The following is a 13,874-nucleotide window of genomic DNA, read 5'->3' as shown; positions in this document are numbered from 1 at the left end:
TAGCATGACTTGCCAGTTTTTACACTTGATGCCCCATCCAATGAAGGCAAGCATTCCATATGCTTTCTTGACTACCTTGTCCACTTGTGTTGCCACCTTCAAAGATCCGTGAACGAGGAGGATTCCTCAGGAATCAGTCTCCTCAGATTTCTGCAGCAATCCTTTCCCATCAGATAGTCCGTTGTTTCCGGATTTTGGGGTTTAACACTTGGGCCTGGAACCAATCTGCATTCTTGAGGACCACGGGGAAACCGTTGCTGATCTCCCCGTGGGACTTGTGAAGTACGAGCTTCCCAGATAGGGGCAGATGCAACCCTTCTGGGGCTTGTTATGTATTGATATAAACACTGGCCCAAAGCAAGGCTCAATGAGATCTGTCCTCCCAGCAAGATTAAGGGGCTGGTTTAGCACAGGGCTAAAGAGCTGGCTTTTAAAGCAGACCAAGGCAGGCCAGCAGCACAGTTCAACTCCCGTACCAGACTTCCCAAACAGGCGCTGGAATGTGGCGACTAGGGGCTTTTCACAGGAACTTCATTTGAAGCCTACTTGTTGATGTGTTATGTACTCTGGGATAACACAGGCTGCAACTGGATGCATCTTTAACCAAAAGATACTCCAGACCTTGAAGTTAGTTCAATTTGACTTATTGAACCAGTAGCACAGTTAGCATAGTTCTCTATGAGTTCGACTCTCTGCTAACCTAAGTGTGGTTACTCTGTCTGACTGAACCAGACTAGCTCTTAGCCACATGCTGGAGGTGTGATACTGTACATGCACCCTGACTCACTCTATAGATGTTCATCAGTGGAAAGAGGCGGAGTATGAGTGCCTTGTGCCTTTTGTAGTGAGATACCACCCCTGAGTGTCCTGCCTGCTCATTGGTCATGTCCTGTTCTCTGTGTTCATTAGCTGCCTATCTGTGCCTGTCTGTATATCATTATCTGCATGTCTGCATATCATGACACTTGTAACAATAATCGATTTTCACTTCATTTTCATTTCAAGATCGTACTGGGAGTGAGATTCTGCTTCACTACGTCAAGAGCATAACAAAATAAAACTCTCTCGAACACCATGCTCAGGAATGTACAATTTTCACCTGCTTCCTCAAGTTACTAAACTGGCGATGGGGATTGCTATTTGGGACGTGACGTCGTAAAGATTTAAGATGCTGTTATTCGGGAAATTGTAAGCATTCGACGCGGGCCTCTAAGATTGGAAAACGGGATTTTGGGGAAAGACAGTCAGAAGGTCCTCCTCCTGATCGTCTTTACGATCCAGACTGTTGGGATCATAAAGAGTCTGACGTATCTGGCTGCAACAGACTCCAAATCCTTTGATGAGCTGGTCGCTATGATTTTGGAGCACTATGACCTTAAGCCCTCCGTAACTATGCAATGATATCATTTTAATAAGGCAGCGTGGTCCCCTGGCAAATCAGTCGCGGACTTCTTGACCGGCTTAAGACGTCCGGCTGAACACTGAGTACGGAAGTGTTGAGGGACTGTCTCGTGTGCGGTATTAGCGACACGGCCATGCAGAGGAAGCCATTGGTGGAACCTACCCTCGAGAGCACGCAGAGAAAAGAGTGCAGGAGCTGCTGGAGTCCGTGGACTATGGGGTGCATATTCTGGACCACCTTTCTTTTTGAACTCCTTCATCGCGGGACGGTGCTGGTCTGGCATGACTTCCTCAGAAGGGAAAGCCTCAGAGGGAATTCTGCAGCAGGACCCGAATCTCGGGCGCCACCGCTAACCGGCGGGATACCTCCCCCCGAGGATGAGAGAGAGAGCTGGCCCAAAGCAAGGCCCAGACAGATTAGTCCTCTCAGCAAGGATTGTATCGGGAGGGAAATGCTGCTTCACACAGTCCTTTGTATGTCGTTAAAAATAAGTTCATGTTCAATCTTCGCCTACTTCCTCAAATTACTAAACTCGCCATCCATTTTGATGCCCTCGGTGCACCCATGTGCATCTCGTTCAACATATTGTTCAATAAAATCAAGTTCAGATGGGGTCAGGGTTCTCTGAAGAATGTGCTTCAAATCTAATGCTGAGAGTGTGCTGCCAAATATCTTTCGAACCGCATTTAACTTGAAGTTTATTAGTTACAGTTACATAGGTCACGGCTTTGTTTCCTTGAAGCACAACGCAACACAGAATCGTAGGTCTACAAAGTCACACAGTGTGTACAGAGAATGGAGAATGCCATTAACCTCAAGTCAGCCCATTCAGCCAAAAATAAAGTTTTGCATTTCTATCACCCCCTTCTATAACCTGAGCACGTCCCCAAAGTCCTTTGGAGGCAAACTTTTGAAGTGTGGCTACTGTTGTAATGCAGGAGACGCAGCAGCCAATTAGTGCAGATCAAGATCCAACAAACAGCAGTGTGATAATCTGCGTTAAGGTGTTGGTTGAGGGCTAAACATGGGCCAAGACTCTGGGGAGAACTCCCTTGCTCTTCTTCAACAATGCAGCATGCCCTCGGTACTGTACATGAGTGCCAGGCTTGCTTTTGTGCTCAAACCTCTAAATGGAGCTTTGAACCCACAACCTGACTCCAGAAAGACAGCTTGCGATCAATCACAGAATCCACCCGTGTCTAAGGCTGCACGTGACACATTGTTCTTGGGCTACTGCAGGTTTAGGGCCTGTCGGTCAATGATCTCCTGTCTGGATGTTGGGTATGTGACATAGTGACCATGTATTCCTTATCCAGATCTGGAAACGTATCTTCAAATCCCACTCTACCTGGAGCCTGGTTTCAGGAAAGAGGCATGCTATCCTAGATTCACCTCTGTGGCCGTGGAAACGCCTGTCCATTCACTGAACTATGAATCCCTCACTATTTCCCAACATTCCTTTCCTACTTCCCTGTATAGCTGAGCTCACTGAGGGGCCTTGGACTTGGCTCTGACAATATGAAAAAATATTGGAAATGGTGGAGGCGGGATGGCACAATGGCACAGTGGTTAGCACTGCTGCCTCACAGCGCTGAGGATCCTGGTTCAATCCCGGCCCCAGGTCACTGTCCACGTGGAATTTGCACATTCTCCCCGTGTCTGCATGGGTCTCACCCCCACAACCCAAAAAGATGTGCAGGGTAGGTGAATTGGCCAAGCTAAATTGCCCCTTGATTGGGAAAAAAAATTGGGTACTCTAAATTTATATAACAAAAAGGAAAGGGTGGCGGCACTGACCACCACAGAATCTGTCTCCCAGCCCTAATCGATTTTGAGAAGGTGATGGTGAGCTGTCTGTGGTGAATGTATTATGGTAACCATTCACCACTGTACTACATTGTACCACGCTGTTGCCCATGTGGGCTCCACCTATGGACCATTGTACTGTACTACACTGATTCTATCATGTTGGGGCCCTTGTGGGTTCCATCCCTGGCTCCGCCCCCTTGAGGGGAGGTAGAAAGAGCAGCTGCCCTGTAGGCGGCTCTCATTTGCAGCACAGTCGCAGGCAGGCACTGTTCTAGTCGATTAAAGCCACTGTTCACTTCAACTCTCTGTCTCATATGAATTGATGGTCGCATCACTGTCTTCTTGAAAATGAAAATGACAAAAGAGATAAACCAAGGAGTGAAAAAGAAAACAGGAACAAACAAAAATCACTGGAAATATTTCACGTATTATTCTCCCCTCGCTCCGTGACCGTGGTCCCCATCTGCCTCAGCTGTGCTCCCCATGTGTAAGCCGAGCGTGCATTAACCGCCGTGTTTTTTTTGTTGTTATTCACTGTGGTTTTCTGCTTGCCCTGCAGCTGTCTTTAGTACCTCGCGATCTTTTTAGTGAGTTTTTCGCCCACCCACCCCGTTTCTCCCCCGCCATCCTCTTCCCTCTCCCCCCTTTCCTTTTCCGTTATGTTCCGTGGCTTGTCTGTGCCTCCACACCCCCCCCCCCCCGCCAACCCCCTCCCCCCCTCCACCCCACCCCCACCCCCACTCCCCCCCGACCTTCCTCTTGTTCGTTGGCCACAAACAGGTCCCGGAACAATTGCATGAATGGCTCCCACGTTCTGTGGAAGCCGTTGTCTGACCCTCGGATGGTGAATTTGATTTGCCAAAGAGGCCCGGCCAACCACGCCCACATGTTCTGGTCTTGCCCCAGACTTGTGGAGTACTGGACAGCCTTCTTCGAGGCTATGTCCAAAGTGGTGGGGGTGAGGGTGGAGCCATGCCCGATAGTGGCGGTCTTCGGGGTTTCAGACCAGCCAGATCTATTCCTGGGGAGGAGGGCGGACGCCCTTGCCTTTGCCTCCCTGATCGCCCGCCGTAGAATCCTGTTTAGCTGGCGGTCAGCAGCACCGCCCAGAGCTGCAGACTCCAAATGGAGAAAATCAAATTCGCCATTAGCAGCCTTCCTGTGGGGAAATTGAAATAGGAATAGTTTAGTCCTGGTGTTCACAAATGAACAACAGAAAGAGCAACAACTTAGAGCGATTTGCAGTTAGAAAGTGCCCTTAATGTAGCAAAACGTCCCAAGTTGCTTTACAGAGGTTTGACACCGAGCTAAATGGGGAGAGATTAGGCTAGATGACTAAAAGCGTTCACAGAGCTGAGTAATAGGCAGCATTTTAAGGGATAGCAGACTGGTAGAGAGACAGAGGGTAGATGAGGGCCATATGGTTGATATGGTGTACATGGACTTCCAAACACCGTTTGATAAAGGGCAGGATCTACCGGCTGTTCATGCCGGCAGGAAATTCTGGTCCCACGCCGGTGATGAGGGGTGCTGTCACCGGGAAATCGCCTTGACAACGGCGGGGTTAATAGATCCCGCTGGTGGGCCGCCTCCGCCCCTGAAAAACACGCGGTGAGGTGGTCAGTAAATCCCACCCAAAGTGTCACAAAGCAGGCCTGCCAGCAAAGTCCGAGTCTGTGGAATAACAAGGACAGTAGCAACATGGACACAAAAATGTTTGAGGGACAGGAAACAGAATAGGGATGAACGGTTATTTCTCAGACAGGAGGAAGATACACAGTGAGGGTTTCCTGCTTTTTGTGATAAATGTCTCGTTGCCACATTTTGCATGTGCAGGGCACAATTTCAAAATTCACAGACGACACAAAACCTGGAAGTATTGTGAAGTGTGAGGAGGATAATGATAAACTTCAAAAGGAAACTGACAGGCTAATGGAATGGGCGGATAAGTGGCAAGTTAAATTTAATGCAGAGAAATGTGAGGTGACTCATTTTGGTATAAAGAACGAGCAGAGGCAGTAGAAACAAAGGGTACAATTCTCAAAGGGATGCAGGAACAGAGAAATCTAGAGGGTGTGCGCACAAATCGTTGAAGTTGGCAGGTTGAGAAAGTGGTTACTAAAGCAGACGGAATCCTGAGCTTAATAAGGAGAGACATAGAATCGTGGATTCCCTACAGTGCAGAAGGCGGTCACTCATTGAGTCTGCACCGACCCCTCTGAAAGAGCACCCTAACCAGGCTCCCACCCTATCCCTGTAACCCAGTAAGTCCACTTAACCCGCACATTCCCAGGCACCAAGGGAAAATTTAGCATGGCCAATCCACCTAACCTGCACATTTTTGGAGAACATTTTGGTACAGAGTAGAAAAACAATAATGTCGCGGTAAACACTGATTGAGCCTCAACTGGGGTATTGGATCCAGTTCTGGGCATTCCACGTATGGACAGCCATGAAGGCACTAGAGAGAGTGCAGAGAACATTCGCGAGAATGGTTCCAGAGGTGAGGAACTTTAGTTTCCATAAGACTATAAGATATAGGAGCAGAATTAAGCCATTTGGCCCACTGAGCCTTTTCCACTATTTGATCATGGCATCCCCATTCTTCTGTCTTTTCTCCATAACCCCTGATCCCCTTATTCATCAAGAAATCCCCTTACTAATCAAGATTTGTGCTTGAGGTGCTGTTACCTCCAGGGCTACAGGCCAAGGGCTGGAAGGTGGAATTAGACAGAATAGTTCTTTCTTAGAACATAACATAAGAACTTGGAGCAGGTGTAGGCAATGTGGCCTCTCGTGCCTGCTCCATTGTTCAATGCGGTCATGGCTGATTTAATCATGGCTTCAGCTCCACCATCCTGCCCGTTCTCCGTAACCCTTCAACCCATTACCAATTAAAAATTTGTCGAACTCCTCCTTAAATTTACTTATTGTCCCAGCATCCACTGCACTCTGGAGTAGTGAATACCACAGATCCATGACCCTTTGGGAAAAGTAGTTTTTCCTCATCGCATTTTTAAATTTGCTATTCCTTATCCTTTATTTATTTTTAAAAGAATTTAGTGTACCCAATTCATTTTTTTCCAATGAAGGCACAATTTAGCATGTCCAATCCATCGTGACTGCACATCTTTGGGTTGTGGGGGCGAAACCCACGCAAACACGGGGAGAATGTGCAAACTCCACCCGGAGAGTGACCCAGAATCGAACCTGGGACCCCGGTGCCGTGAGGCAGCAGGGCTAACCCACTGCACCATCGGGCTGCCCTGCTATCCCTTATCCTGAGACTGTGACCTCTTGTTGTGGAATGCCCCACAAGATGGAGCATCTGCTCCATGTCTACTTTACTATTACCGTTTATCATCTTATAAACCTCAATTTGATCTCCGCTCATTCTTCTAAGCTCCAGAGAGTATAGGTCTAAACTGTTCAATTTCTCTTCACAAGACACACTCATCTCTGGAATCAATCTAGTGAACCTCGTCTGAACTGCTTCCAATGCCACTACATCCCTCCTCAAATAAGGGGACCAAAACTGTGCACAATACTCCAGGTGCAGCCTCACCAATGCCTTGTACAGGTGCAACAACACTTCCTTACCTTTATACTCCATTCCATTAGCTATAAGAGACAAAATTCCATTCTCTTTCTTTATTAAAGTTTTCTGCGGCTCATGCGAGAGGACACCCAGATCCCTCTGCACCGGACCACCCTGTTTAAATAATAGGTTGCCGTTCCATTTTCCCCACCAAAATGGATGACCTCGTGGTCAGATTGCAGGACCTGGGGCTGTTCTCCTCGGGGAAGGGCGGACTGAGAGGAGGTTTGATAGAGGTCTCCGAATCCATGAGGGGTCTGGAAAGAGTCGATTGAGAGAAACAACTTCCATTGGCAGGAGGGTCGTGAGACCAAGAATACTGATTTGAGGTGATTGGCGTAAAAAGCAACAGTAACATTCGGAAAAGGTTTTTTATGGAGTCAACGGTTCTGGAGTGAAGCCCCCTGAGAGTGTGGTGGAGGCAAATTTAATTGTGACATTCCAAAGTGAGTGGGATAATTATTTGAAAATGTCATGGCTATGGGGAAAAAGCAGAGGGGTGGGAGTGGCTGAGTTGCATGTGCAGAGAGCCAGCACAGACAGGACAGGCTGAATGGCCTCCTTCCGTGTGCTACAACCATTCTATGCTTCTATCAGCTCCCCTTTTAAAAGTGGGTACATGAATTGTCAGCCTCGATGATGTAAGGTCGCTGAAATGTGAGAGAACCCCATGACCTTCTCAGTCCGGGTTGGGGCCGACACAGCGGGTTGAGTTTTGAGGGGACCGGCACGATTCTAGAAATTGTCCCCGTGTTTGTGAAAGTCACCCCTTTTAATTGCCGATGATGGATGGCACTAACGTCCTTTTAAGCTCTTCACTTTCTTTTGGAACGGCGAGATTTGGATGTAGTCCAGACAATTGGCATTGCGGTCTCTCGGTCTGACAGACAATTATTAAAACCGTGCCCCAGTTGCATGCAGTGAGGAAGAGAGAGGCTTCCGTTCAGTGGAGGTGCCCTGACCTCTCCTCACCTCACACAGTGCTGATCACAGTGTTCGGCTCGCTGCAGTAGTGGCCGTTCAATTAAATACTCTTGGCAGCAGCATGAGGTTAATTTTCCAGTTCATAAAAAAAAGTCAGTGACAAATGAGCTCGAAGCTCCATCCGCTCACCACTTACAATCAGTAAAGTGGCCCAAATGACATCCCAAAAAACGTACCCATTATTTCAATTAGCAAAAAGAGACAGTAAAAAAAAAATCTCCGAACAAAATCCACAATTTGTGCCAATACTGTTAATCACCTACCCTCAGTTAAGTGAATTAACATTTTGATTGAAAGTTTTTTTGAGCAGCGCCAATGTGTGCTCAGTAACCCAACTCTGCTGAGGTTGCATAGACACACACAGGAATAGATGTGGAAATGGAAAAGGCTGAGAAGAGACACTGATTTGGTGTAATGTAAACTTCATGGGTGAGATTCTCTGTCCAGCGACGGCGGAATAGGGAAACACGATCGGGCGGAGAATCGCACTTAAGGTGAAAATCGGGGCCGGCGCCGGGCCCCCGGCAGAATGCCATCCTCCGGACTTCCAGTGGCGGCTATGCAGGAGTAAGTCGCACATTTGGTGGCTCCCGCTCTGGTCGTCTTTTGGACCTTTTCCCCCGATTTTCTACCAGACTTGAATTGTAAAACTGATGTCAGAGGCAATTGTACACTGAATTCCCACATGGGTGCATGGAGAGAAGGACTAGAAGTGCTCGTAAAGGCAGAAACAGAAAGACAGAGGCGGCTTGGGCTGAAGCTGTAGGGGGAGACAGCATGGCGGAGGACCGGAACTCTGGTTTGTCGATCCAGCGGTCAACGGAGCAGCTGATGCAAGTTATTCAGGAAGGCTTTGCTAAGCAGAAACGGGACAGCTTGGACCCGATAAAAGAGTCAATTGAGTGGCTGGAGCTTAGATTGGACCCCCAAGATCGGGCGATCCAGAAGGTAGAGAAGGCGCTGACTGAGCAGGAGGAACATCAAACTGCGGTGGAGTTGGAGGTGGGGATGCTGACAGACCAGCAGAAGAAGCTCCTGAGAAGGTGGAGGACCGAGAGAATAGGTCCCGGTGGCAGAACTTGAGAAACGTTGGGCTCCCGGAGGGGTCCGAAGGAGCGGACACTGGGGCATACATCACAGATATGTTTGAGAAGCTGCTGGAGGATGGAACATTCTCCCGACCCTTGGAGGTGGACAGGGCTCACAGAGCGCTCGCGAGGAAGCCGCGAATGGGAGACCCCCCGGGGGCAATGATGGTGAGATTGCAAAGGAACTTGGATAAGGAGCGTATTCTACAGTGGGCCAAGCAGACACGGACCTGTAAGTGGGACAACAATATCCTGCGGGTTTACCAAGACCTGAGTGTGGAGGTGGCCAGGAGGAGAGCAGGTTTCAACCAGATTAGGTCAATCCTTTTTAAGAAAAAGGTGAAGTTCAGACTGTTTTATCCAGCCTGTCTCTGGGTCACGCACGAGGAACAGCGCTTTTATTTTGAGTCGCCTGAGGACGTGCTGGACTTCGCAAAAAGGAAAGGACTGGTGGTTTACTGAGAACTTTTGAACTTTGCTGCAACGTCCATGTTTCTTTTTTGTTTTGTTCTCCTGTTCTTTTAAAAAAGGAAGTTTCTCGTTTTTTGTTTTGTGCAAGCTGTTTGTAATGCCTTTTGCATTGATTTGGGACCAGCGGTAGAGCTGAGTGAGTTAAGCTTTTCATTTGCACTGTTGGGGGATGGAGGTGTGCTTGTTTAGATCTTGGTGTTTTTCTGTCGGGCAATTGTGTGGGGATTGTTTGATGTTGGAGTATGTTTGTATGAGCTCAGGGGGGAGGGGGGAACCATAGGTGGGAGACTATCCGGCGCCAGGGATGGGGGGCCACCAAGCTAGCCTGGGCGGGCTAGCTCACAGTTTATTTAAGGGTTTGGGTTACAGAGTGTTGTTACTTGGGGGGGAGGGGTGTAAATGTTCTGCTGATGGGTGAGGGACTTGGGCTAAGGGACAGAGAGGAGGTTGGGGGGGGCGGAGTTTGGGCTGGAGGCGGGCCCAAAAAAGGGGATGGCTGATCGGCGAAGGGGAAGGGCAATGAGCCCCCCAACTAGGCTGAGCACCTGGAATGTTCGAGTGTTAAATGGGCCGGTCAAGAGGGCACGTGTGTTTGCGCATCTCAGGGGACTGAAGGCGGACATGGTAATGTTGCAGGAGACGCACCTTAGAGTAACTGACCAGATTAGATTGAGGAAAGGCTGGGTCAGTCAGGTCTTTCACTCGGGACTAAACTCAAAGACTAGAGGGGTTGCGATCCTGAACAATAAGCGGGTGGTGTTTGAGGCAGGTAGAATAGTCTCGGAGGTGGGAGGTCGGTACATTATGGTCAGTGGGACATGGAGGGGGTGCAGGTGGTATTAGTAAATGTGTAAACGCCAAATTGGGATAATGTGGAGTTTATAAAGAGGATGCTAGGGAAGATACAGGACCTGGACTCGTACAGGTTGATCATGGGAGGGGACTTCAACACAGTTATTGGCCCTGGCTTGGACTGGTCAAGCTCGAAAATGGGCAGGGTGCCAGCATGGCAAAGAGTCTTTCGGTGCAGACTCGATGGGCCGAATGGCCTCCTTCTGCACTGTATGTTCCATGTTCTATTTTACTGATGACGAGGTTCACTTTCTATGGCTTTGTTTATTTTTGCCTGTGGCCATACCCAGGCATAATCGATCAAGCACACTAGGCATTGATAGTAAATAGACTCACATAATCAGGCACAGAACAATTGAAGACTGCACGGTGCATCTGGGAGATGCCTCCAACAGACGATGAGCTTCATTTTTTCCAGAATCTGGGAGATGCACTCCAGATTCTGTAAAAAAAAGCTCATCGTCTGTTGGAGGCAGTTCACACAATTGTGGTGCCTGGAGACTGAGTGCATGTGAGACTTGAATCCAGGAATTTGGCAAGTGATGGAGTTTTATGGGTTGATCTCTTTCTAAAATCTAGTTAAGTTTACATGTAATATTTAACGTAACCTGAACAGTAAATTATATATTTTTAAAATTTCTTCTCACTGATAAACAAGCTCACTGTTGAGTCCACAGCGCTGGGTTAATTAGATAAGTAGTTTGAACTGGCTCCCTGACTGACTCAGCTCACTGGAATTTGAGCCAGTATAAACAGTGTCAGGGAAGGACACAAGTGAAATGTGGAACTTGTTCAAGGAACAGGTACTACGTGTCCTTGATATGTATGTCCCTCTCAGGCATGGTTGACAAGAGAGGTTGAATGTCCTGTTATGAGGAAGAAGGAGACTTATGTAAGGCTGAGGAAACAAGGTTCAGACAGGGATACAAGATAGCCAGGAGGGAACTGAAGAAAGGGATTAGGAGAACTAAGTGAGGGCATGAAAAATCTTTGGCGGGTAGGATAAAGGAAAACCCCAAACCTTTTACACACATGTGAGAAATATGAGAATGACTCGAGCAAGGGTAGGTCCGATCAAGGACAGTAGCGGGAGATTGTGTATTGAGTCTGAAGAGATAGGAGAGGTCTTGAACAAGTACTTTTCTTCAGTATATACAAATGAGAGGGGCCATATTGTTGGCGAGGATAGTGTGAAACAGACTGACAAGCTTGAGGAGATGTGTTGGACATTTTGAAAAACTTGAGGATAGACAAGTCTCCCGGGCCTGACGGGATATATCCAAGGATTCTATGGGAAGCAAGAGATGAAATTGCAGACCCGTTGGCAATGATCTTTTCGTCCTCACTGTCAACAGGGGTGGTACCAGGGGATTGGAGAGTGGCGAATGTCGTGCCCCTGTTCAAAAAAGGGAATAGGGATAACCCTGGGAATTACAGGCCAGTTAGTCTTACTTCGGTGGTAGGCAAAGTAATGGAAATGGTACTGAGGGATAGGATTTCTGAGCACCTGGAAATACACTGCTTGATTAGGGATAGTCAGCATGGATTTGTGAGGGGTAGGTCTTGCCTTACAAGTCTTATTGAATTCTTTCAGGAGGTGCCAAGCATGTGGATGAAGGTAAAGCAGTGGATGTAGTGTACATGGATTTTAGTAAGGCATTTGATAAGGTTCCCCATGGTAGGCTTATGCAGAAAGTAAGGAGGCATGGGATAGTGGGAAATTTGGCTAGTTGGATAACGAACTGGCTAACCAATAGAAGTCAGAGAGTGGTGGTGGATGGCAAATATTTAGCCTGGAGCCCAGTTACTAGTGGCAGGGATCAGTTCTGGGTCCTCTGCTGTTTGTGATTTTCATTAATGACTTGGATGAGGGAGTTGAAGGGTGGGTCAGTAGATTTGCAGATGATACGAAGATTGGTGGAGTTGTGGATAGTGAGGAGGGCTGTTGTCGGCTGCAAAGAGACATAGATAGGATGCAGAACTGGGCTGAGAAGTGGCAGATGGAGTTTAACCCTGAAAAGTGAGAGGTTGTTCATTTTGGAAGGGCAAATATGAATGCGGAATACAGGGTTAACGGTAGGGTTCTTGGCAATGTGGAGGAGCAGAGAGTTCTTGGGGTCTATGTTCATAGATCTTTGAAAGTTGCCACTCAAGTGGATAGAGCTGTGAAGAAGACCTATGGTGTGCTAGCGTTTATTAGCAGAGGGATTGAATTTAAGAGCCATGAGGTGATGATGCAGCTGTACAAAACCTTGGTAAGGCCAAATTTGGAGTACTGTGTGCATTTCTGGTCACCTCATTTTAGGAAGGATGTGGAAGTTTTGGAAAAGGTGCAAAGGAGATTTACCAGGATGTTGCCTGGAATGGAGAGTAGGTCTTACGAGGAAAGGTTGAGGGTGCTAGGCCTTTTCTCATTAGAACGGAGAAGGATGAGGGGTGGCTTGATAGAGGTTTATAAGATGATCAGGGGAATAGATAGAGTAGACAGTCAGAGACTTTTTCCCCGGGTGGAACAAACCATTACAAGGGGACATAAATTTAAAGTGAATGGTGGAAGATATAGAGGGATGTCAGAGGTAGGTTCTTTACCCAGAGAGTAGTGGGGGCATGGAATGCACTGCCTGTGGAAGTAGTTGAGTCGGAAACATTAGGGACCTTCAAGCGGCTATTGGATAGGTACATGGATTACGGTAGAATAATGGAGTGTAGATTAATTTGTTCTCAAGGGCAGCACTGTAGCATTGTGGATAGCACAATTGCTTCACAGCTCCAGGGTCCCAGGTTTGATTCCGGCTTGGGTCACTGCCTGTGCGGAGTCTGCACGTCCTCCACGTGTGTGCGTGGGTTTCCTCCGGGTGCTCCGATTTCCGATGTGCAGGTTAGGTGGATTGGCCATGATAAATTGCCCTTAGTGTCGAAATATTGCCCTTAGTGTTGGGTGGGGTTACTGGGTTATGGGGATAGGGTGGAGGTGTTGACCTTGGGTAGGGTGCTCTTTCCAAGAGCCGGTGCAGACTCGATGGGCCGAATGGCCTCCTTCTGCACTGTAAATTCTATGATAATCTATGATTAATCTAGGACAAAGGTTCGGCACAACATCGTGGGCCGAAGGGCCTGTTCTGTGCTGTATTTTTCCAATGTTCTAAACACTTAGACTGTTTAGGAGACGCAAAAAGTAACTCACACAAAGGAATTTGGCAAGTGAGGGAATTTGGTGCAGTGAATGAGTGGGCCAAGAGAGGGAGCCAGAGACAATGAGACCTGAGAGATAGATAACTGGTGAGTTTTAAGTTATATTTCCCCCTCTCTCCCCCTCTAAACCGGGGCAAAAAATGTAAACTGGTACAGAGGCGACGTAAGTATGATATTAAGTTTATAGTTTAACTCGGTAAATTCCTAAATATATCTGTGGATAATTATTAAGTGATATTCTAAACTTTAACTTAATCAGTTAAACAACGTGATAAACAGAGCAGGTAATGTGTTGCAGCTGTAGCATGTGGGAACTGGTGGACAGCAGCGTGATGCGCAGCAACCTTATCTACTGTAACTTGACTGCACCTTGAGGAGCTTTGGCTCAGATTTGATGAGCTGGCAGCTGAACTTCGGACACTGCCTTGCATCAGAAAGGATGCTTCAGGAGGCAATGACACCCCTAAGGCACAATACT

General features: G+C 47.7%; 1 protein-coding gene across 1 annotated transcript in view; it reads left to right on the top strand.

Moving 5' to 3' along the window:
• The window catches only part of LOC119955934 (dentin sialophosphoprotein-like), an 83,975-nt gene that overhangs the window by 52,504 nt on the left and 17,597 nt on the right, over positions 1-13,874 (top strand). The window contains exon 3 of the mRNA XM_038782593.1: positions 5,048-5,229. Coding sequence (XP_038638521.1) covers positions 5,048-5,229 — 182 coding nt within the window. The remainder of the gene's footprint in view (positions 1-5,047; positions 5,230-13,874) is intronic.

This window comes from Scyliorhinus canicula, chromosome 21 (genome assembly GCF_902713615.1).
Source record: "Scyliorhinus canicula chromosome 21, sScyCan1.1, whole genome shotgun sequence".
Taxonomy (NCBI): Eukaryota; Metazoa; Chordata; class Chondrichthyes; order Carcharhiniformes; family Scyliorhinidae; genus Scyliorhinus; species Scyliorhinus canicula.
This window is presented reverse-complemented; position numbering and strand designations above follow the sequence as displayed.